Below are 26,136 nucleotides of genomic sequence, written 5' to 3' on the forward strand. Positions count from 1 at the left end.
AGTGAGTGTCTCTCCTCAGGGTCTCCTCTACTCTGGAGAGACAGTCAGTCTGCAGTGTGTCATACCAGACTACACAGACTGGATGTTTCTCTGGTTCAGAGACAACCAACAGTTTCCCAGTCAGACCAGTAAAAGCATCACATTCCCCATCACTCAGACTGGTCAGTACAGATGTGAAGGGAAGAGGAGAGATCATCCCCGATGGTCACAACCCAGTGAATATGTCACCATAAGTGTCACTGGTAAGTTCCCTACAATTGCTTGTATCACTATATCAGTGTAATATGAAATAGCCAATGTATGTGTCTAATCTCTGTTTCCTCAGCCTTTCCCAAAGCTACACTGACTGTGAAGCCAAACCCGGTGTTCCCTGGAGAGACAGTTACTCTGATGTGTTCAGTTGGGTCTGACAGTATCTGGAGCTATAAGTGGTACAAAGACAGGAATGATAATGTAGTATCCCAGTCTGTCAGACACACTATAACAGGAGACACCCTCACCATCAGTAGAGCTGCTGAGTCTGTCCATGGTCTCTACTGGTGTCAGGGAGAGATCCAGTCCAGATCCATATCATCAATCATCAGTGATCCTGTCACTATCACCCTGAATGGTGAGTAACTACGTTGTGTGTGTTTTTCTTTGTCAAACAGATGGACACTATTTATACTGAGTGCACAAAACATTGAGAACACTGCTCTTTTCATGACATAGACTAAACAGCTGAGACCAATGATCCCTTATTGATGTCACTTGTTAAATCCACTTCAATCTGTGTAGATGAAGGGGAGGAGACCGTTATTAAATAAGGATTTTTAAGCCTTGAGACAATTGAGTCATGGTTTGTGTATGTGTGACATTCAGAAGGTGAATGGGCAAGACAAAAGACTTAAGTGCCTTTGAACGGGGTATGGTAGTAGGTGCCAGGTGCACCGGTTTGTGTCAAGAACTGCAACGTTGCTGGGTTTTTCACACTCAACATTTTCCCATGTATATCTAGAATGTTCCACCACCCAAAAAACATCCAGCCAACTTGACACAACTGTGGGAATTATTGGAGACACCATGGTCCAGTATCCCTGTGGAATGCTTTTGGATCCTTGTAGAGTCCATGCCCCAACAATATGAGGCTGTTCTGGGGGAAAAATGGGTGGGGGGTGCAACTCCATATAAGGAAGGTGTCCTTAATGTTTTGTGCACTCAGGGTATATTGAGTCAATCATGGTCTGTGTGTCAGTATTCTTCGTTATATAACAAAAATATAATCTTTTTTTTTTCTTCTCACAATAAAAGAAATATGGTGATCATATTTTGAAAATATTGGAACATGAACTGCATTTGCCTTAATGTTTGTGTTTTTCTACAGCTCTGCCTGAGGCCTCAGTGAATGTCTCTCCTCAGGGTCTCCTCTACTCTGGAGAGACAGTCAGTCTGCAGTGTGTCATACCAGGCTACACAGACTGGAGGTACTACTGGTACAAAAACAACCAACACTTTCCTCATGAGACCAGTAAAGTCATAGATATCACCATCCCCATCACCCAGACTGGTCAGGCTGGTCAGTACTGGTGTGAAGGGAACAGAGTGTCTAGACCCACATCTTCACAACCAAGTGATCCTGTCACTCTCACTGTAAAAGGTGAGTTACTTTGTTGTGCTTTATTGATGTTGTTGACTATTTATATTGAGTCAATCATGGTCTGTGTGCCAGAATTCTTAGTTACAATGAGCTCTAAAATGATTGGGACAGTGAAACATGTTCTGTTGTTCTGTTAAGCAATAACAAACATGTTAATTTAATACAGTACAGAGTCATTGTTAATACACACACTGTATTCTATTGAGAGGAATCTGTCCTGTACACTGACTCATAAACTTCATGTTTGAACATAAAGGAAAACATTTATATAGAGGTTTCATCTTTGTATCTGTGCCATTATGGTGTCTGTTACAACACGGGCAGCACATCTACATGTTAATGTTGCATGTGCCATAATCTACCAACTATGTTACAGAGGACCACCATGTGGGTAGTGGACACTTCAGGAAAAAGAGTAGAGTTTTGAGATGTATAGACAGCAGGGGGGTTCCAACCCTCAAAGACCCCAAACACTGACATGTATTTGACCAAAACACTGCTACTACTACTATATACTACTCTACTGTATTGTACCCTGCTCTACTGAACTGTACCCTACTCTATTGTACTGTACCCTACTCTACTGAACTCTACCCTACTCTACTGAACTCTACTGAACTGTACCCTACTGAACTGTACCCTACTCTATTGTACCCTACTCTACTGTACTCTACTCTACTCTACTGTACTATACTGTACTGTACCCTACTCTATTGTACTGTACTCTACTGAACTGTCCCAGAGGACTACCATGTGGGTAGTGGACAAGATCACAATTCAGGAAAAAGTGTAGAGTATTGAGATGTATAGCGAACTGGGAGGTTCCTACCCTCCAAGACCCCAAACATTGCCATCTATTTGATCAAAACATGACTACTATATACTACTGTACTGTACCCTACTCTACTGTACTCTAATGTAATGTACCCTACTCTACTGTACTCTAATGTAATGTACCCTACTCTACTGTACCCTACTCTACTGTACTCTAATGTAATGTACCCTACTCTACTGTACTGTACCCTACTCTACTGTACTCTAATGTAATGTACCCTACTCTACTGTACTCTACTGTACTGTACCCTACTCTACTGTACTCTAATGAAATGTACCCTACTCTACTGTACTCTACTGTACTGTACCCTACTCTACTGTACTGTACTGTACCCTACTCTACTATACTGTACCCTACTCTACTGTCCTCTAATGTAATGTACCCTACTCTATTGTACTCTACTGTACTGTACCCTACTCTACTGTACTGTACCCTACTCTACTGTACTGTACCCTACTCTACTGTACCCTGCTCTACTGTACTCTACTGTACTCTACCCTACTCTACTCTACTGTACCCTACTCTACTGTACTCTACTGTACTGTACCCTACTCTACTGTACTGTACCCTACTCTACTGTACTCTACTGTACTGTACCCTACTCTACTGTACTGTACCCTACTCTACTGTACTCTAATGTAATGTACCCTACTCTACTGTCCTCTAATGTAATGTACCCTACTCGATTGTACTCTACTGTACTGTACACTACTCTACTGTACTCTACTGTACTGTACCCTACTCTACTGTACTGTACCCTACTCTACTGTACTGTACCCTACTCTATTGTACTGTACTGTACCCTACTCTACTGTACTGTACCCTACTCTACTGTCCTCTAATGTAATGTAACCTACTCTATTGTACTCTACTGTACTGTACCCTACTCTACTGTACTCTACTGTACCCTATTATACTGTACTGTACCCTACTCTACTGTCCTCTAATGTAATGTACCCTACTCTATTGTACTCTACTGTACTGTACCCTACTCTACTGTACTCTTCTGTACTGTACCTGCCTGTAAGATTGGTGCAATAACTACATTTAATCATTATAGATCAGATTCTATGTATGAATCAACTGACTACATTTAATAATGATAGAGCAGATTCTATGTATGCATCAACTAACTACATTTAATCATTATAGAGCAGATTCTATGTATGAATCAACGAACTACATTTAATCATTATAGAGCAGATTCTATGTATGAATCAACTGACTACATGCGTCTTTCTACAGCTCTGCCTTTGGCCTCAGTGAGTGTCTCTCCTCAGGGTCTCCTCTACTCTGGAGAGACAGTCAGTCTGCAGTGTGTCATACCAGGCTACACAGACTGGAGGTACAACTGGTACAAAAACAACCAACACCTTCCTGATGAGACCAGCAAAGTCATAGATATCACCATCCCCATCACTCTGACTGGTCAGGCTGGTCAGTACTGGTGTGAAGGGAACAGAGTGTCTAGACCCACATCTTCACAACCAAGTGATCCTGTCACTCTCACTGTAAAAGGTGAGTTACTTTGTTGTGCTTTGTTGATGTTGTTGACTATTTATATTGAGTCAATCATGGTCTGTGTGCCAGAATTCTGAGTTACAATGAGCTCTAAAATGATTGGGACAGTGAAACATGTTCTGTTGTTCTGTTAAGCAATAACAAACATGTTAATTTAATACAGTACAGAGTCATTGTTAATACACACACTGTATTCTATTGAGAGGAGTCTGTCCTGTACACTGACTCCTAAACTTCATGTTTGAACATAAAGGAAAACATTTATATAGAGGTTTCATCTTTGTATCTGTGCCATTATGGTGTCTGTTACAACACAAGCAGAACATCTACATGTTAATGTTGCATGTGCCATAATCTACCAACTATGTTACAGAGGACGACCATGTGGGTAGTGGACACTTCAGGAAAAAGAGTAGAGTATTGAGATGTATAGACAACAGGGGGGGTTCCAACCCTCAATGACCCCAAACATTGACATGTATTTGACCAAAACACTAATATACTCTACTGTACTGTACAATACTCTACTGTTCTCTACTGTACTGTACCCTACTCTACTGTAATCTACTGTACTGTACCCTATTCTACTGCAATCTACTGCACTGTACCTTACTGTACTGTACCCTACTCTATTGTACTGTGCTCTCCCGTACTGTACCCTACTCTACTGTACTCTACTGTACTGTACCCTACTCTACTGTACTGTACCCTACTCTACTGTACTGTACCCTACTCTACTGTACTCTACTGTACTGTACCCTACTCTACTGTACTGTAGCCTACTCTATTGTACTGTGCTCTCACGTACTCTACCCTACTGTACCCTAGAGTACAGTACGTACCCTACTCTACTGTACTCTACTATACTGTCCCCTGCTCTACTGTACTCGACAGTACTCTACTGTACTGTACCCTACTCTGCTGTACTCTACTTCACTGTCCCCTGCTCTACTGTACTCTAATGTACTCGACTGAACTCTACTGTACTGTACCCTACTCTATTGTACTGTACTCTACTGAACTGTCCCAGAGGACCACCATGTGGGTAGTGCACAAGTGCACAATTCAGGAAAAAGTGTAGAGTATTGAGATGTATAGCGAACTGGGAGGTTCCTACCCTCCAAGACCCCAAACATTGCCATCTATTTGATCAAAACATGACTACTATATACTACTGTACTGTACTCTACTCTACTGTACTCAACTGTACTGTACCCTACTCTACTGTAATCTACTGTACTGTACCCTACTCTACTGTACCCTACTCTACTGTACTCTACCCTACTCTACTGTAATCTACTGTACTGTACCCTACTCTACTGTAGTCAACTGTACTGTACCCTACTCTATTGTACTCTACTGTACTGTACCCTACTCTACTGTACTCTTCTGTACTGTACCTGCCTGTAAGATTGGTGCTCTAACTACATTTAATCATTATAGATCAGATTCTATGTATGAATCAACTAACTACATTTAATCATGATAGAGCAGATTCTATGTATGAATCAACTAACTACATTTAATCATGATAGAGCAGATTCTATGTATGAATCAACTAACTACATGCGTCTTTCTACAGCTCTGCCTGTGGCCTCAGTGAGTGTCTCTCCTCAGGGTCTCCTCTACTCTGGAGAGACAGTCAGTCTGCAGTGTGTCATACCAGGCTACACAGACTGGAGGTACTACTGGTACAAAAACAACCAACACTTTCCTCATGAGACCAGTAAAGTCATAGATATCACCATCCCCATCACCCAGACTGGTCAGGCTGGTCAGTACTGGTGTGAAGGGAACAGAGTGTCTAGACCCACATCTTCACAACCAAGTGATCCTGTCACTCTCACTGTAAAAGGTGAGTTACTTTGTTGTGCTTTATTGATGTTGTTGACTATTTATATTGAGTCAATCATGGTCTGTGTGCCAGAATTCTTAGTTACAATGAGCTCTAAAATGATTGGGACAGTGAAACATGTTCTGTTGTTCTGTTAAGCAATAACAAACATGTTAATTTAATACAGTACAGAGTCATTGTTAATAAACACACTGTATTCTATTGAGAGGAGTCTGTCCTGTACACTGACTCATAAACTTCATGTTTGAACATAAAGGAAAACATTTATATAGAGGTTTCATCTTTGTATCTGTGCCATTATGGTGTCTGTTACAACACAAGCAGAACATCTACATGTTAATGTTGCATGTGCCATAATCTACCAACTATGTTACAGAGGACCACCATGTGGGTAGTGGACACTTCAGGAAAAAGAGTAGAGTTTTGAGATGTATAGACAGCAGGGGGGTTCCAACCCTCCAAGACTCCAAACATAGACATAAATTTGACCAAAACACTACTAATACTACTATATACTACTCTACTGTACTCTACTGTACTGTACCCTACTCTACTGTCCTCTAATGTACTGTATCCTACTCTACTGTACTCTACTGTACTGTACAATACTCTACTGTACTCTACTCTATTGTACTGTGCTCTACTGTATACCCTACTCTGTTGCACTGTGCTCTACTGAACTGTACCCTACTCTATTGTACTGTGCTCTACTGTATACCCTACTCTGTTGCACTTTTCCCTACTGAACTGTACCCTACTCCCCTGCTCTACTGTACTCAACTGTACTCTACTGTACTGTACCCTACTCTGCTGTACTCTACTTCACTGTCCCCTGCTCTACTGTACTCTACTGTACTCGACTGTACTCTACTGTACTGTACCCTACTCTATTGTACTGTACTCTACTGAACTGTACCCTGCTCTACTGTACTCTACTGAACTGTACCCTACTGAACTGTACCCTACTCTATTGTACCCTACTCCACTGTACTCTACTCTACTCTACTGTACTCTACTGTACTGTACCCTACTCTATTGTACTGTACTCTACTGAACTGTCCCAGAGGACCACCATGTGGGTAGCGCACAAGTGCACAATTCAGGAAAAAGTGTAGAGTATTGAGATGTATAGCGAACTGGGAGGTTCCTACCCTCCAAGACCCCAAACATTGCCATCTATTTGACCAAAACACTACTACTATATACTACTGTACTGTACCCTACTCTACTGTCCTCTAATGTAATGTACCCTACTCTACTGTACTCTACTGTACTCAACTGTACTGTACCCTACTCTACTGTACTCTACTGTACTGTACCCTACTCTACTGTACTCTACTGTACTCAACTGTACTGTACTCTACTCTACTGTACTCTACTGTACTGTACCCTACTCTACTGTACTCTACTCTACTGTACTGTACCCTACTCTACTGTACTCTACTGTACTGTACCCTACTCTTATGTACTCTACTGTACTGTACCCTACTCTACTGTACTCTACTGTACTCAACTGTACTGTACCATACTCTACTGTACTCAACTGTACTGTACCCTACTCTACTGTACTCAACTGTACTGTACCCTGCTCTACTGTACTCTACTGTACTGTACCCTACTCTATTGTACTCTACAGTACTGTACCCTACTCTACTGTACTCTACTGTACTATACCCTACTCTAATGTACTCTACTGTACTGTACACTACTCTACTGTACTCTACTGTACTGTACCTTACTGTACTGTACTCTACTGTACTATACCCTACTCTAATGTACTCGAATGTACTGTACCCTACTCTACTGTACTCTACTGTACTGTACCCTACTCTATTGTACTGTGCTCTACTGAACTGTACCCTACTCTACTGTACCCTACTCTATTGTACTGTGCTCTACTGATCTGTACACTACTTTGTTGCACTGTACTCTTCTGAAGTGTACCCTACTCTATTGTACTGTGCTCTACTGAATTATACCCTACTCTATTGCACTGTGCTTTACTGAACTGTACCCTACTCTATTGTACTGTGCTCTACTGTATACCCTACTCTGTTGCACTGTGCTCTACTGAACTGTACCCTACTCTATTGTACTGTTCTCTACTGTATACCCTACTCTGTTGCACTTTTCCCTACTGAACTGTACCCTACTCTATTGTACTGTGCTCTACTGTATACCCTACTCTGTTGCACTGTGCTCTACTGAACTATACCCTACTCTATTGTACTGTACTCTGCTGAACTGTACCCTACTCTACTGTACTGTAGTTTATTGAACTATACCCTACTCTACTGAACTGTACCCTACTCTATTGTACTGTGCTCTACTGTATACCCTACTCTGTTGCACTGTGCTCTACTGAACTATAAAATACTCTATTGCACTGTGCTCTACTGCACTGTAACCTACTCTATTATACTGAACTCTACTGTACTCTACTAAACTGTTCCCTACTCTAACATACTGTGCTCTACTGAACTATACTATTTTGTACTGTACTCTACTGTGCTCTACTGTACTGTACCCTAGTCTACTGTATTCTACTGTACTGTACCCTACTCTAATGTACTCTACTGTACTGTACCCTACTGTACTGTACTGTACCCTACTGTACTCTACTGTACTCTACCTTACTGTACTGTACCCTACTCTATTGTACTGTGCTCTCCCTTACTGTACCCTATTCTACTATTGTACTGTGCTCTACTGAACTGTACCCTACTCTACTGTACTCTACTGTACTGTACTGTACCCTACTCTATTGTACTGTGCTCTCCCTTACTGTACCCTATTCTACTGTACTCAACTGTACTGTACCCTACTCTATTGTACTGTGCTCTACTGAACTGTACCCTACTCTACTGTACTCTACTGTACTGTGCTGTACTGAACTGTACCCTACTCTATTGTACTGTGCTCTACTGAACTGTACCCTACTATATTGTACTGTACTCTACTGAACTGTACCCTACTCTACTGTACTGTACTCTACTGAACTGTTTTCTGCTGAACTGTACCCTACTCTATTGTACTCTAGTTGACCTTATTGTACTGTTTTCTGCTGAACTCTGCCCTACTCTGTTGTACTGTGTTCTACTGAACTGTACCCTACTCTATTGTACTGTGCTCTACTGTACTGTACCTTAATCTGCTGTGCTCTAATGAACTATACCCTACTCTTTTGTACTGTGCTCTACTGAACTGTACTCTACTCTACTTGAATGTATTGTACTGTGTTCTACTGAACTGTACCCTACTCTGTTGTGCTGTGCTCTACTGAACTCTACCCTACTCTACTGTACTCTACTTGAAGGTATTGTACTGTTCTCTACTGTACTGTACCTTACTGTACTGTACCCTACTCTATTGTACTGTGCTCTACTGAACTGTACCCTACTCTGTTGCACTGTACTCTACTGAAGTGTACCCTACTTTATTGTACTGTGCTCTACTGAACTGTACCCTACTCTATTGTACTGTGCTCTACTGAACTGTACCCTACTCTATTGTACTGTGCTCTACTGTATACCCTACTCTGTTGCACTGTGCTCTACTGAACTATACCCTACTCTGTTGCACTGTGCTCTACTGAACTGTACCCTACTCTATTGTACTGTGCTCTACTGTTCACTACTCTATTATACTGTGCTGTACTGAACTGTACCCTACTCTATTGTACTGTGCTCTACTGAACTGTACCTTACTCTGTGCACTGTACTCTACTGAAGTGTACCCTACTCTGTTGCACTGTGCTCTACTGAACTAGACCTTACTCTATTGCACTGTGCTCTACTGAACTGTACCCTACCCTATTGTACTGTGCTCTACTGTACTCTACTGAACTGTATCCTACACTACTGATCTGTACTCTACTGTACTCTAGTTGAATGTATTGCACTGTAGTCTCCTGAACTATACCTTACTCTACTGTTCTGTGCTCTACTAAACTATACCGATCTCTATTGTACTCTGCTCAACTGTACTGTACACTACTCTATTGTACTGTACTCTACTGAACTGTAGTTTATTGAACTGTACCCTACTACATTGTACTGTGCTCTACTGAACTGTACCCTACTCCATTGTACTGTGCTCTACTGTACTGTACCCTACTCTGTTGTACTGTGCTCTACTGAAACGTTACCCACCCTATTGTACTGTAATTTACTGAACTGAACCGTATTCTGCTGTACTGTGCTCTACTGAACTGTACCCTACCCTATTGTACTATAAACTAATCTACTGTGCTGTGTTCTACTGAACTGTAACCTGCTCTATTGTATTGGTTATATTATGCTTGTGTGTGGCTTCTCGGCCATGGAAACCCATATCATGAAGCTCCCAACAAACATTTATTGTGCTGAGTTTGCTTCTAGAGGCAGTTTGGAACGCAGTAGTTAGTGTTTCAACCGAGGACAGAATTTTTTTACACGCTCTGCACCTCAGCACTCGACGGTCCCTTTCTGTGCGCTTGTGTGGCCTACCATATTAAAGCTGAGCCACTGTGGCTCCTAGACATTTCCACGTCACAATAACAACACTTACAGTTGACTACAGTTAGCTCTAGCATGGTAGAAATTTGACAAACTGACTTGTTAGACAGGTGGCATTCTATGACGGCGTCACATTGAAAGTCACTTAGCTCTTCAGTAAGGCCATTCTACTGCCAATGTTTGTCTATGGAGAGTGCATGGCTGTGTGCTTGATTTTATACATGTCCGCAACGGGTGTGGCTGAAAAAGCCGAATCCACTCATTTGAAAGGGTGTCCACATACTTTTGCATATATAGTTTATATGTCTAAAATAAAAGTTACTGTACTATTTACTGAAGTCAGATCATACTTTGGAAAGAGTGTTGCTCTGACTGCATTTGTCTTCATATAACTGTTTCCACAGCTCTGCCCACGGCCTCAGTGAAGATAGTCACTCCACAGGGTCTCCTCTACCCTGGAGAGACAGTCAGTCTGCAGTGTGACATATCAGACTACACATACTGGACGTACCGCTGGTTCAGAGACAACCATCACCTTCCCAGTCAGACCAGTAAAGCCATAGATATCACCATCCCCATCACCCTGACTGGTCAGGTTGGTCAGTACAGGTGTGTTGGGAGGAGGAGAGATCGGCCCCAGATGTCATATCGCAGCTCAGCTCTCCCCATCATCATCACTGGTGAGGTCACTGTTTGTCTTCAATCTGGGCTTTCTAAATTTAGAGCCAATGAGGGTTCATCTAAATACAGATATATACACTGTAAATTCTAACTGAATGGAGTCAACATATGTCAAATATACTTTTATCACAATGTTACAGCATCAGCTGAATTACCAGCCAGGTATCCAGATGTTTTGTGCATTATTTTCACAGCTCTTCCCAAAACTACTCTGACTGTGAAGCTAAACCCTGTGTTCCCTGGAGAGACAGTTACTCTGACATGTTCAGTAGGGTCTGACAGTAGCAGGGTCTATCAGTAGTACAAAGGCAGGAATGATAATGTAGTGTCCCAGTCTGGTTACAGTAACATTGTAGTCTCTCACATCAGTAGATCTGGGGTCAGTACTGGTGTGAAGGGAACAGAGTGTCTAGACCCACATCTTCACAACCAAGTAATGCTATTATTCTCACTGTAAAAGGTGAGTTACTTTGTGTTTTTGTCATAAAGATGGACACTTTTTCTATTGTGTCAGAATTCTTAGTTAAAGTATTGGGACAGTGATGGGACAGTGTTGTTCTGTGAAGTGTCCAAACTCCAAAGCAATAACAAACACATTGTTAAATTATTTTAGGACAAAGTATTTGTTGATACACATACTGTATTTCTATTGAGAGGAGTCTGTCCTGTACACTGACTCCTAAACTTCATATTTTAACATAAAGGAAAGCATTTGTATAGAGGTTTCATCTTTGTAGCTGTGCATTTATGATGTTTGTTACAACACGGGCAGCACCATTGAGGATATCAAATCAAATCAAATGTATTGATATAGCCCTTCGTACATCAGCTGATATCTCAAAGTGCTGTACAGAAACCCAGCCTAAAACCCTAAACAGCAAGCAATGCAGGTGTTGAAGCACGTTCGCTAGGAAAAACTCCCTAGAAAGGCCAAAATATATGATGAAACCTAGAGAGGAACCAGGCTATGAGGGGTGGCCAGTCCTCTTCTGGCTGTGCCGGGTGGAGATTATAACAGAACATGGCCAAGATGTTCAAATGTTCATAAATTACCAGCATGGTCAAATAAGAGGTCTGGGACAGGTAGCACGTCCGGTGAACAGGTCAGGATTCCATAGCCGCAGGCAGAACAGTTGAAGCTGGAGCAGCAGCACGGCCAGGTGGACTGGGGACAGCAAGGAGTCATCATGCCAGGTAGTCCTGAGGCATGGTCCTAGGGCTCAGGTCCTCCGAGAGAGAGAAAGAAAGAGAGTTTGAGTTTTTATAAAACCTTTATTTTTTACTCAAGTGTTAACATAAATAATGACACACTACCTTTTCAGAAATGAAACAACAAATGTAATTCCTAAACAAAAATAAATACATAACATATACATTCAACTTATTTCATCAGCAAAAAATAATTTCCCCTCCTCTACAAAACAAAGCGCTCCTTCGTAGGCCCACTTCTCCTCAAATAATAGGAGATCTTTTACAGCTGAAAATAACTCAAAATCTACTTTTATTCTTGCTTTCACTAATCCTTTAAAAACACATCTTACATCCTGCCCATATCCCGTTTCTATCTTATGTTTCCTACTCAGAAAAATTGACATCTTAGCTTGTCCCAAAATAAAATTTAACATTTGACATTTTCTTTTCTGTTGTTTACTATATTGAAACCCCAAAATAAACACAGTGTTATTGAAAAACTCCCCTACAGCTTTAAACAAAGATTCCAGCATTTCCAATAGAGGTTTTATCCTCTCACACTCCATAAAACAGTGAAAAATGGTTTCTCTTATATTACAAAAAGGACATCCATCTCTAACATCTGAGTTAATAACAGATACAAAAGCATTAACTGCAATGATGCCATGTAAAACCCTCCATTGCATATCACCAGTACCCTTTTGTAACGGTGGCTTGTACAGTGCTCTCCATGCTGGCTTTACCTTGTCATCAATGCCCAATTTTACCCTCCATGGAGTGTCTTTTCTATTTTTCAATGTATCTTTATTCAACACCTTGACACACCCCCTATACAATTCCTTCCCATTCACCTCAACCAAACCCACCTCCTCCAACCCTCTCAAATCCAGCAATAACGCCTTTCTTTCTGACTCTGGGATATTTGGTGTAATCCCTAGTTTTGGAAATGAGACGTCTTCATCTTGCACATTCTTCTTGTGGCTACTAAGCATACCCCATTCTTCCGCTGACAGAGCCTTCCTACAGCTCCCCAGCATTTGTCCGACAATCCTTTCCGACCTCATCCCCAAATGTTCTGCCACCCGTCTTCCATCCATTAAGGCGGGCCCAGCCATGGCCATTAACTGTCTTAAGGTGATGATTTTCCCCTTCACCAGAATCTTGGAGAAATGTGGAACAGCTGCAGTTGTACAATCCAGTCTTGCCCCATACACCAGAGGTTCCTCCAACAGCCAATCCACTGACTCCGCTGAAGTTCGTCTGGACACCTTCATTATGCTCCACACTCTGAGAAGGCCTCTGTAAAACGGAGGTACTCCCTCCCTAAAAATCTGACTACTATCAACCAGAAATAAAGCCTTCTTTAAACCTAATCCTCCAACCCTCTGTAATATAAGACCTGCCACCCCTCTCCACACCACATTTTCCGGTCCATAAAGCAACCTTTGAATAAACTGAAACCGGAAAGCAGCAGCCCTACTAGCAAGATGTACAAGACCTTGTCCCCCCTCCTCTTTTGACAAATACAAAACACTTTGTGGAACCCAGTGATATTTATCCCAAAAGAAATCCACAATAATTGCCTGTATCTTAGCCAGAAGGCCAGATGGTGGTTCTAGAACTGACAACCGATGCCACAGTGCAGAGGCAATCACATTGTTAACTATAATAGTGTGCCCCCTATATGACATACGAGATAATAACCAACGCCATCTCCTCATCCTCCCTTCCACCATTTCAACCACCCCACTCCAATTTTTTTCCATAGTCCCCTCATTTCCTAGGTACACTCCAAGATACTTAAAACCTCCCTTACACCATTCTAGCCCCCCTGGCAAAGGCATGATCCCTCCAGACCATTATCCAATCTGTAAAGCACAACTCTTTTCCCAATTTACCTTTGCAGAGGATATTCCCGTAAAACGATCAACCATTAGACTCAAGCTATCCACCTCCGCTTGATTTTTCACTAGCACAACTACATCATCAGCATAGGCTGAAAGACGAATAGGAGGAATATCCTCTGAAAGGCACACCCCTGCAATGCGACTTCTAATGCTATTTAGTAGTGGTTCTATAGCAATGGCATATAACATCCCTGTCATAGAACATCCCTGCCTAATACCTCTACACACTTTAAAAGGAGCACTCAAACCACCGTTAACTTTCAATACACTTTCAATGTCACCATATATCACCTTTATCATGGCAATAAAACCAGAGCTGAACCCAAACGCCTCAAACGTGTGCCATAAATATTGATGTTCAACTCGGTCAAATGCCTTTTCCTGATCAATTGAAATTAGACCAGCATCCAACCCAATAGCCCTAGAGACGTCCAAAAAATCACGAATCAGAGAAATGTTATCCCCTATCTGCCTGCCAGGAACACAGTAGGACTGATCCGTATGTATGATTTGCCCCATCACCTCCCTCAGCCTGTTGGACAAAGCCTTTGACAATATCTTATAATCAGTGCACAATAAAGCCACCGGCCTCCAGTTCTTCACCTCCCTCGGGTCACCCTTTTTGGGCAGTAGGGTGAGGACAGCCCTTCTGCAGCTTATTGGTAATGACCCTCCGGTTAAACTATCATTAGCTACTTCTAACCAATCCTCTCCCAACATAGCCCCAAAATACTTAAAAAAGTCAACGGGAAGCCCATCAATGCCTGGTGCCCTTCCATTTTCCATGCCTTTTAATGCAGTGTATAAATCCTGCAAAGACAATGGTTGCTCAAGCTCAACCTGAGCTTCTGCAGTCACCTTTGGGAGCCCATCAAAGAACTGCTGTGTCACTGTTTTGTCCTCTTTGTACTCACACTTGTAGAGCTCAGCATAGAACTCTACTGCCCTCTTTCTAATTTCACTAGGGCTAGTGAGCTCTTGTCCAACAGCTGATTTGAGACAATGAATAATTTTTCTTTGTCCATTCTTTTTCTCTAAACCAAAGAAAAATTTGGATGAGGCATCCATTTCAGATATTCCCTGAAACTTACTTCTCACCAGTGCCCCCTGTGCTCTGATACCCAGCAGGTCTGCCAATGCAGCTTTTCTCCTCTTGAGGGCCTGAGTATCACCTCGATCTCCTGTGGTCTCAACCAACGTCATGAGTTCCACTATTTCAATCTCTAGGGCTTTCATTGATCTGGTGATATCCTTGGTGACATTCCTCGTGTATTGATTACAAAATTGTTGAATCTAGATTTTCCCTATATCCCACCATTGTTGAAGGGATACAAAACTGGCCTTTTGAGACCTCCACCTCTCCCAAAAAAACCTGAAACAGTTCCTGAAGTGAGCATCACTCAATAAAGTTATATTAAAATGCCAGTATGCGCTTTTAGGTTTTACATCGTTAATGAACACCACCTCTGTTATTAAACAATGATCAGAAAATCCCACTGGGGTTATCACACTTGATTTACAGACCTGAGATTGATGCTCAAAAACATAAAACCTATCTAACCTGGCCATAGAGATGATGTTCTCTCTCACATGCGCCCAGGTATACTGCCTTGTTCCTCCATGTTGACTCCGCCAAATATCACACAGTTCATTTGTTACAATAAGGCGTTTTAAAAACGTCCTTGAGGCTATATGAGGTTCTTGGTGATTTCTATCTAAATCGCTAACTGTGCAGTTAAAATCCCCAGCATTAAACAAATAATCTTCTTTGTTACATTTCCCAATGGTATTTGATAATGTCTCTAAAAAACATACTCTCTCAACTGTCACCACTGGGGCATATACATTTATCAGACACATATTGATGTTTTCATACCTTGCTCTAACTTTTAATAACCTCCCCTCAACTACCTCTTCAACCTCATATGACAAAGGCAAAAACCCTTTTGAGAACAAGATAACCACACCCCCACTTTTTGACTACACACCACTGCCCCCCCCCCCCCCCCCCCCCCCCCACTCCTGTTGCCACATAACTTCATTTTCCAAATTACTATGCGTTTCTTGTAGAAAAATTATGTCACTTCCCTTTCCCCTCATTAACTCATACACCATGGCTCTTTTTTTAACATCTCTTGCCCCATATACGTTTAAAGAAGAGATCTTAAAACTGCTCATGGATAATAAAAGAAATACAGAGGAAGATACAGCCACCACATCTCTTTACAGAGTTAAAACTGCAACTGAACTCTTTAATTTTCTTTGGAATTTACATCACTTATCACTCTCGTGACCACTTTCTTGAGTCTAGCAATTTCAGGGCTTTTCAAACCTCCCCCTGTAATTTTTGACATCAGAAACTTTGCTGATTCAATAAACAATTCACGTTCAGGGAAAAAATCAGTTACATTGTAATCCTGCATATATTTCTTCCCTTTTGTCAACTTCAGAAATTGACGTATCTTCTCGATCCCATACCTCCCTTCCATCCCATCTATCTCACTATATTGTTGTGATGCGTCAGATGACTCACTCTCGCTATCCTCCCCAGAAGAAAACTCCATCTCTACAACCTGTTCATCTTCAACTGATTTATCCATCTCTACCTTTCTCTTAGAATTAGACCCTTCACCACCCCTTAAATTCTTCCTTTTACTCCTCGGTATTTTGAAAACATCCGCTTCCTTTTCCGTTATTTCAATCTCCTCTTGACCTCCAATTTCATTTTCCAGCACCACCTCAGCGACGGCAGTCGCAATCTCACCTACTGTTTCCCCTCCCTCTTTGTTCTGATCTACCACAATTGCCCCCGTATACACAATGCCTTCCTCTCCTACTTTTCCAACCACATCTGCCCACCTTCTCTCTTCCACTGCACCCGTAGTATTTTCATCCCTTCGCGGTGGTGCGTTAATTGCACCCGCACTAAAGCTACTACCAGGCTCAGCGCGCTCATTCTCTGGACAACTATGCACCAAATGCCCCTCTCTTCCACATCCAAAACATTTCATTGATTCAGTAGATGCATAGAAGACATAATCAAATCCATCAATCTTAAAACTAAACGCTAAATTCAGTTCATCTCCTTCCTTTTTTAAAATCATATGCACTTGTCTCCTGAGACACGACATGTTTCAACAACGGAGATTTACATCCAAAAAGAACCTTCTTTATTGTAGATACGATTTGACCATGGCGAGATAACTCTCGCTCTAACACTTCATCTCTAACAAATGGTGGCACGTTAGAAAGCATAACTTTCTTCGCCGGATTCATAAGCGGAAATACCGGCGTCTGTATCTCCCGCAACACAACACCTCTCTCAACTATCTTATTCACCTTTTCAATTGAATCTAAGAATATCACTACAGCGCTATTCATCCTTGAGGCTGATTTGATGCTATCATACCCAATGATAGCACCCTCAGCCAAGCTACAGTCTTCCACTGAACACCCGGCCGCAGCAGGAATCTTTACTCCATGCCTCCGACTCAGTTTTTCAAACTCTACACTTCCGCGAGTGGCCATTGCAACCAGCCCCACCCACTTCACAACCGCTGATTGTGCCCTCACGAAAAACCAACCTCAAAGATCCCACCACCCCTATATGTGCTTAATGATAGATAAACAAGATACCCTTAAAACAACTAAACTAATCAATATATATATATATATATACATACCAAAACCCGATAGAGTGAAAAGAAATTCCATTCGCTCTCACAATCACTCCTGCTTAACGACTCACTCCCAGCATGCACTCCGACGAGAGAGAGAGATAATTAGAGACAGCATACTTAAATTCACACAGGACACCGGTAAGACAGGAGAAGTACTCCAGATATAACAAACTGACTCTAGCCCCCGATACATAAATTACTGCAGCATAAATACTGGAGGCTGAGACAGGAGGGTCAGGAGACACTGTGGCCCCATCCGATGATACCCCCGGACAGGGCCAAACAGGAAGGATATAACCCCACCCACTTTGCCAAAGCACAGCCCCCACACCACTAGAGAGATATCTTCAACCCCCAACTTACCATCCTGAGACAAGGCCGAGTATAGCCCACAAAGATCTCCGCCACGGCACAACCCAAGGGGGGGGCGCCAACCCAGACAGGAAGATCACATCAGTGACTCAACCCACTCAAGTGACGCTCCCCTCCTAGGGACGGCATGAAAGAGCACCATTAAGCCAGTGACTCAGCCCCTGTAATAGGGTTAGAGGCAGAGAATCCCAATGGAAAGAAGGGAACCGGCCAGACAGAGACAGCAAGGGCGGTTCCTTGCTCCAGAGCCTTTCCGTTCACCTTCACACTCCTGGGCCAGACTACACTCAATCATATGACCCACTGAAGAGATGAGTCTTCAGTAAAGACTTAAAGGTTGAGACCGAGGTTGCGTCTCTCACATGGGTAGGCAGACCATTCCATAAAAATTGAACTCTATAGGAGAAAGCCCTGCCTCCAGCTGTTTGCTTAGAAATTCTAGGGACAATTAGGTGGCCTGCGTCTTGTGACCGTAGCGTACTTGTAGGTATGTACGACAGGACCAAATCAGAGAGATAGGTAGGAGCAAGCCCATGTTATGCTTTGTAGGTTAGCAGTAAAACCTTGAAATCAGCCCTTGCCGTGACAGGTAGCCAGTGTAGGGAGGCTAGCACTGGAGTAATATGATCACATTTTTGGGTTCTAGTCAGGATTCTAGCAGCCGTATTATTTAGTGCTTTATCCGGGTAACCAGAAAGTAGAGCATTGCAGTAGTTTAACCTAGAAGTAACAAAAGCATGGATTAATTTTTCTGCTTCGTTTTTGGACAGAAAGTTTCAGATTTTTGCAATGTTACCTAGATGGAAAAAAGCTGTCCTTGAAACAGTCTTGATATGTTCGTCAAAAGAGAGATCAGGGTCCAGAGTAACGTCGAGGTCCTTCACAGTTTTATTTGAGACGACTGTACAACCATTAAGATTAATTGTCAGATTGAACAGAAGATCTCTTTGTTTCTTGGGACCTAGAACAAGCATCTCTGTTTTGTCCGAGTTCAAAAGTAGAACGTTTGCAGCCATCCACTTCCTTATGTCTGAAACACAGGCTTCTAGCGAGGGCAATTACTCGATGCCGACACATCTTTCTAGCTGATTTACAAGCTGAAGCTATGTTGCACTTGGTGACCTCTGACTGTTTCATCCAAACATCGTTGGTGCCGACATGGATAACAATATCTCTATTCTCTCTACACTCGCCAGTTTTAGCTTTAGCCAGCACCATCTTCAGATTAGCCTTAACGTCGGTAGCCCTGCCCCCCGGTAAACAGTGTATGATCGCTGAATTATTCGTTTTAAGTCTAATACTGCGGGTAATGGAGTCGCCAATGATTAGAGTTTTCAATATGTCAGAGCTAATGGAGCTAATAGCCTACAGGGGGGCTCAAACCATCCAAGACCCATTGATATATATTTGAGCAAAACACTACTACTACCATATGCTACTGTACCCTACTCTATTGTACTGTACCCTACTCTATTGTACTCTACTGAACTGTACCCTACTCTACTGTACTCTACTGTACTGTACCCTACTGTACTGTACCCTACTCTGTTGTACTGTACTCTACTGTACCCTACTCTATTGTACTGTGCTCTACTGAACTGTACCCTACTCTACTGTACTGTACTCTACTGAACTGTTTTCTGCTGAATTGTACCCTACTCTATTGTACTCTAGTTGACCGTATTGTACTGTTTTCTGCTGAACTGTACTGTGTTCTACTAAACTGTACCCTACTCTACTGTACTCTACTTGAATGTATTCTACTGTTCTCTACTGTGTTCTAATGTACTGTACTCAAGTTTACTTTACTTGAGCTTCTTACAATTGCAGAAACGGCCCATGTGCTCAGGATCTATTGGTCTTGGCCTTGAGACCACACAGGATCTAGTGGTCTTGGTCTTGGGACCACTCAGGATCTAGTGGTCTTGGTCTTGAGACCACTCAAGAACACTTACATTTGGTCTTTATCTTGTTATGGTCTCAATTCACTGGTTCTGGATAGTGGGACCAATGTTCTGGTCTAAAACTTGGTTCACAAACCATAGGTAACACATGGACTTAGATAGACATTGCATTATTGTCTACCTGTATGTCGCATTATGGCATCTGTGAGAAGATGGGCAGCTTCATTGAGGCCATCTCCATTTAGAAATCGTCAATTGTCTTCTTCTACTATTTCTATGACAAACAGAAAGGGTTCACACTGCCACCTAGTGTGTTGTTTGAAGTGGTAAAACATCAAGGCTGGTGATATACTGCAACCTGCAGTTATGGAATGTTTACTCACAATTATAATTAATTGGCTCTCCCCCTTGATGACCTGAATGGAAGTATGTGATCCTTTCTTAACCCATAGGAAGTCCAACCCAGTTGAATACTTAAAAATTGTGAAAGTCCTCAATAGTGCTGCCCATGCAAAAACATGCTTTTAGGCACTAGAGTCCTCTATCTTTCCCTATGAGGCAACCCAATTGGAGGAAGACAATATTCTCTGATCATTGGCTGATCAATCCCAAACCATAGGAATCCCCACCCAGTTGACTAGTTTTTAATGGTGGAAGCCGTCAATGGCAATGTTTGTAGTAAAATGAGTTTTTTTTTCCATCTAGCGTTCTCTATTTATCTCTATTTTTAAAAACTTACACCAAAACACCTGCTATTTTGCCAAAATAATGAAAGGAAAAGTGAACTAAACATTTAACAACATAATGAATTAGATGCTTAAGTAATTAAATCAGTCAACATGTTCCACATTCATACAATCAACATTGAACATTTTACAGAGAACAATAGAGATTATATTTCTGTAAATTCAATTTAAAGGTTTTGAAAATTGGTTAAACATCATGTTTTTACTATTTAGTTAATTTGTTATGCAAATACATTTTCTCATATGAATCTGTAATAGGTTAATCAGAATGATCACTACTGTGCATGGTGCTCCCTTTACTGCTTATATTTCACTATGTTTCTGTAGTGACCCGTTTAGTGTGGTGGTAAGGAATTCAGGTATACAATATAAACAAAGTGTGTGAGAAGTATATATGTCTATCTGACAGATGCTGGAAGACGTGTGTTGAAAGTTGGGAAAAATAGGATACAACTTAGAAAACAAATATAAACCCCCAAAAGTGCACCACTTCTGTAGAACAACCCATAAATGAATTATAGTTTTAACAAAGTTTTGAGGCTTTACATTGTCTGTTTACATTTACATTGTTTACAAACATTGTAGTAAAACCAGATTATATTCTTCAAGAATCAATGGGTATGAATGGGTATACATTATATCATTCATTTATAAGTACAAAAATGGAGCTATAAATGGTACAAAGACAACAGTGAGATTAGCTTGTCCCAGTATAAATACCATAATACCAGATCCACCATCAGTAGAGTTACTGAGTCTGACCAGGGTCTCTACTGGTGTCAGGGAGAGAGAAGATCCAGACCCACATCTTCATCCATCAGTAGAGTTACTGAGTCTGACCAGGGTCTCTACTGGTGTCAGGGAGAGAGAAGATCCAGACCCACATCTTCATCCATCAGTAGAGTTACTGAGTCTGACCAGGGTCTCTACTGGTGTCAGGGAGAGAGAAGATCCAGACCCACATCTTCATCCATCAGTAGAGTTACTGAGTCTGACCAGGGTCTCTACTGGTGTCAGGGAGAGAGAAGATCCAGACCCACATCTTCATCCATCAGTAGAGTTACTGAGTCTGACCAGGGTCTCTACTGGTGTCAGGGAGAGAGAAGATCCAGACCCACATCTTCATCCATCAGTAGAGTTACTGAGTCTGACCAGGGTCTCTACTGGTATCAGGGAGAGAGAAGATCCAGACCCACATCTTCATCCATCAGTAGAGTTACTGAGTCTGACCAGGGTCTCTACTGGTGTCAGGGAGAGAGAAGATCCAGACCCACATCTTCATCCATCAGTAGAGTTACTGAGTCTGACCAGGGTCTCTACTGGTATCAGGGAGAGAGAAGATCCAGACCCACATCTTCATACATCAGTAGAGTTACTGAGTCTGACCAGGGTCTCTACTGGTGTCATTGAGAGAGAAGATCCAGACCCACATCTTCATCCATCAGTAGAGTTACTGAGTCTGACCAGGGTCTCTACTGGTGTCAGGGAGAGAGAAGATCCAGACCCACATCTTCATCCATCAGTAGAGTTACTGAGTCTGACCAGGGTCTCTACTGGTGTCAGGGAGAGAGAAGATCCAGACCCACATCTTCATCCATCAGTAGAGTTACTGAGTCTGACCAGGGTCTCTACTGGTGTCAGGGAGAGAGAAGATCCAGACCCACATCTTCAACCATCAGTAGAGTTACTGAGTCTGACCAGGGTCTCTACTGGTGTCAGGGAGAGAGAAGATCCAGACCCACATCTTCATCCATCAGTGATGATGTCACTGTTACTGTGAATAGTGAGTATTTTAGTTGTTGTTGTTGTTGTTGTTATCTTATCACTCAAACCTATTGAAATACCCACAGATTATCAGCCAAAGACCACACTGACTTCAGACAAAGAGAACATATTCACAGGAGACAGTGTGACACTGAGCTGTACTGTAGAGTCGCCTGGATGGAAGTTTTACTGGTACAGACACAGACCAGACTCTACTCCAGTAACCACAACCTCTAGATACTCCTACACACTCAGCAGGGTCAGTGTCTCTGATGGAGGACAGTACTGGTGCAGAGCTGGGAGAGGAGACCCAGTCTACTACACCCTGTACAGTGACCCAGTCCAGATAAACATTACTGGTGAGTCTAAAACAGTTTTATGTTAAAATGATGCTATTGTATATGGATAGACAGTAATCTATGGTATAATATTTGTCTGTTTACTGTATCACAACAATGATAGATAACTTGAAGCTATAGTGCAACTGTTTATTCAGTTTTCTGTGTTGTGTCTATGCAGAGAGACCTGTTGCTGTTCTGACCCTCCAACCCAACTGGACCCAGATATTCATTAGAGAGACTGTCACTATGAGATGTGACATACAGGGAGGTGGAGACACTGACTGGAACTACAGATGGTATAAGAATAGTCCGGTAGTGATCTCCTTTAACACAAAGCCTGAGTACAGAATCAGTCCTGTCTACATGTCTAACAGTGGATCATATACCTGTGAGGGTGTAAAGGGAAACAAGTTCTCCAAGACCAGTGATGCTGTAAAACTGACCGTGTCTGGTAAGTCTATCTAATCAAGTATAAATTAAATTGGGTTCAGTAGAATACTTTCTAAGACTGAAAGGTTGAAACCTGTCCTCTATCAAATCACAGATCAACCCCAACCTGTCCTGAGTATCTCTCCTCAGTGGCTGAACCCTGGAGACTCAGTGACTCTGAACTGTAAAGTTGACAAGACGTCTACAGGCTGGAGGTTCTCCTGGTACAGGGCTGTTCCCCACAGAGCTGGGTTACCCTCCCTATCAGACAAGTCTTACTCTCTACAGCCCCTATCTGACAATGGGACTAGTGAAGACTCCTACACTCTGATCCCTGCTGGTCCTACTCACACAGGAGGATATGTGTGTAGAGCTGGGAGAGGAGACCCAGTCTATGACACACTCTACAGTGAACCTCAGTTTCTCTGGTCAGGAGGTAACCAACTGCATTGAAACTGTATTAAATCATCTTTAAGTCACCCTCATGTGTCTATATAACTATAGGTTTGGCTGTCTCTCTTTGTTACAGATCTGCAGCCTTCAGTGTCTCTTACAGTACTTCCCAACAGAACTCAACATTTTACATCAAAGTCTCTCTCACTGAGCTGTGAGCTGAAGGGGAACTCTACTGGATGGAGACTGAAGAGACACACAGAGACAGCATGGCTGCCAGAGTGTGTCTCTACCTGGAGATCAATAACAGAATCCACCTGCACCATCACATCATTGGACACATGGTACAGTGGAGTGTTCTGGTGTGAGTCTGGATCAGGAGAGTACAGCAATGCTGTCAACATCACAGTAAATGGTACGTCTATTGTACAACATTCGCTAATCTTTCATAAATACATGTATAATAATATGTTCAATTCTGTAACTGAATGACTGCATCTCATAAATACACGCTCATAAGATGTTGATGTATTGTGAGTGATGACTCCAGATTTACAGTATTATTTATATATTATGTTACACAGATGGTGATGTGATCCTGGAGAGTCCTGTCCATCCTGTGACTGAAGGAGACTCTGTGCCTCTGACCTGTACATTTAGACATCAGGGAACAAATCCTAACCCCAAGACTGATTTCTACAAAGATGGAACACTCATCAAGAATGAGACCACAGGAGAGATGACCATCCCTACAGTATCCAAGTCAGATGAAGGATTCTATAAGTGTAAATCTGATGAAGGAGAATCACCAGAGAGCTGGGTGACAGTGAGAGGTGAGAAAACATTTATGATCACAAGTTAGTTATCTATTTATTATCTGTGTGAAAAACATGTGATTTAAGTGTTGATGTTAATATAGTTTGGGATTTCCATTCCCCTAGAAAATATGATGACTCAACTAAATTGTCAAAAGACGGGCCACCCTGCTTTCTTTACATGCTCTATACTGTAAACCCATGTATCCTCTCTGTCTATCCTGTTCTCTCTCCAGACTCAAATACATACAGGAATTGAACTACTTTATTTATTTTCCATGTCAGAGTCTGATGCTGTTGTTCTGTTCTCTCTCCGGTCGTAGCTCCTGGATCCTCTACATCAGTCCTAGTAGCAGTGGTTGTGGGTCTGGTTGTTGCTGGTGTTCTACTGGTCATTCTCCTGGTCCTGCTGGTGAGATATCAAAACAGAAAAGGTAAGACTTTTGAAATGTATCATTTAATATTATTATGTTTAGAATCAAAATGTCTAAATAAAAATTAAAATAGTTGGAGAAAGTTCAGTACATAACACAATGTGTTTGTCATTACAGGTTCCTGTTTCAACAGACTATTCTGGTGAGTACACCTGTCTCTCAACTATATTGATACATACAGTATAACATCTTCTCTGTGCGTCTTACGCTGAGTATCTCTCTCCCTGTAGGCCCCCTCAGCCCCAGAGAACCAACCAGGACCCCCAACAGGACCAAGGATCTACCCAGGGTCAGGCTCCTGATACTGTTTATACATGTCTACATGGTCAGTCTCTCAGCCCAGACCTCTACCAGTCTCATCTCTGTAACCTCATACACTGACTCATCTACATGCACTTTGTATAACAACCAGCTTTGGGGACAAAATCATTTAAATTCCGGTCAATTCAGAAAGTTAACCAAATTCATTATACTTCCCAATTGATCCCTAGTCAATCTTAGGATAACCAACCTAAAAATCTAAACAAAATATCTCTCTTCTCTGACCAACAGGTGACGCTAACATCTACGATACGATCAATTCCTCAGACAACAATGATAACGGTAGTGTAATGTAATGTTTTCAGTATGAATGTGAAGTAGTCTGCTGCTCTTCATTTAATATGACATGTAGAGTTTGACTAAGTGAAGGTGTTTGTGTATTATGTCTCAGATGTTGCTGGTGCTTCTGCTGCTGGACCAAGTCATGTGACTTACGCCCAGATTCAGCTGAAAAAGTTGGCCAAGAAAAAGAAAGGTGATCCTCAACTGTGACAAATGTAGCAGTGTATCCCAGAGGGAAAAATAATCTAATGTAATTGTACTGAAAATAGTTGTGTGAGAAAATGGCTCTGTGATTTGAGAACTGAAATACTGGTGGTTCTTGTTGCTGCCTATCCTTGTATATTCTGCAATAATTGGCTGTTGAGACTGTTCTGTCATGTATTTATTTTTCATGGCAATTCACTACAAAACTGTAATCTACATTTCATGTAGATGTGTGTACATAAATACATATTTACAAATTCTCTGCTCTTCCTTCTTCTCCTCAGAAAAGAGAAATTATCCTAAAGAAAATCCAGTCTACTCTGAGGTGA

The 26,136-nt window shown here is 41.9% G+C and overlaps 2 protein-coding genes across 2 annotated transcripts; both read left to right on the plus strand.

Annotated features, from left to right (window-relative positions):
- The first annotated feature begins 331 nt into the window (after window positions 1-331).
- Window positions 332-11,750, plus strand: LOC139415997 (leukocyte immunoglobulin-like receptor subfamily A member 4). The gene is made up of 6 exons (XM_071164225.1): window positions 332-610; window positions 1,364-1,636; window positions 3,717-3,989; window positions 5,575-5,847; window positions 10,748-11,023; window positions 11,219-11,750. Exons 1-6 carry the CDS (start codon window positions 391-393, stop codon window positions 11,323-11,325), a joined length of 1,422 nt encoding a protein of 473 aa, XP_071020326.1. The 5' UTR covers window positions 332-390; the 3' UTR covers window positions 11,326-11,750.
- An 8,523-nt stretch (window positions 11,751-20,273) lies between these two features.
- On the plus strand, window positions 20,274-25,813 carry LOC139417474 (Fc receptor-like protein 5). The gene is made up of 12 exons (XM_071166756.1): window positions 20,274-20,282; window positions 22,544-22,607; window positions 22,675-22,947; window positions 23,108-23,380; window positions 23,474-23,794; window positions 23,888-24,166; window positions 24,336-24,584; window positions 24,890-25,000; window positions 25,118-25,142; window positions 25,231-25,289; window positions 25,553-25,603; window positions 25,713-25,813. The coding sequence occupies exons 1-12, from the start codon at window positions 20,274-20,276 to the stop codon at window positions 25,811-25,813; spliced, it is 1,815 nt and encodes a 604-aa protein (XP_071022857.1).
- Window positions 25,814-26,136: the final 323 nt, after the last annotated feature.

This window comes from Oncorhynchus clarkii, chromosome 9, assembly GCF_045791955.1.
Source record: "Oncorhynchus clarkii lewisi isolate Uvic-CL-2024 chromosome 9, UVic_Ocla_1.0, whole genome shotgun sequence".
NCBI classification, from domain to species: domain Eukaryota; kingdom Metazoa; phylum Chordata; class Actinopteri; order Salmoniformes; family Salmonidae; genus Oncorhynchus; species Oncorhynchus clarkii.

Coding starts and splice junctions, on each gene's coding strand:
- LOC139415997 (XM_071164225.1), top strand. CDS start 391: ATGTGTTCAGTTGGGTCTGACAGTATCTGGAGCTATAAGTGGTACAAA. Junction 611..1,363: donor TGTCACTATCACCCTGAATG/GTGAGTAACTAC, acceptor GTTTTTCTACAG/CTCTGCCTGAGGCCTCAGTG. Junction 5,848..10,747: donor TGTCACTCTCACTGTAAAAG/GTGAGTTACTTT, acceptor CTGTTTCCACAG/CTCTGCCCACGGCCTCAGTG.
- LOC139417474 (XM_071166756.1), top strand. Junction 22,948..23,107: donor AGTCCAGATAAACATTACTG/GTGAGTCTAAAA, acceptor GTGTCTATGCAG/AGAGACCTGTTGCTGTTCTG. Junction 23,381..23,473: donor TGTAAAACTGACCGTGTCTG/GTAAGTCTATCT, acceptor ATCAAATCACAG/ATCAACCCCAACCTGTCCTG.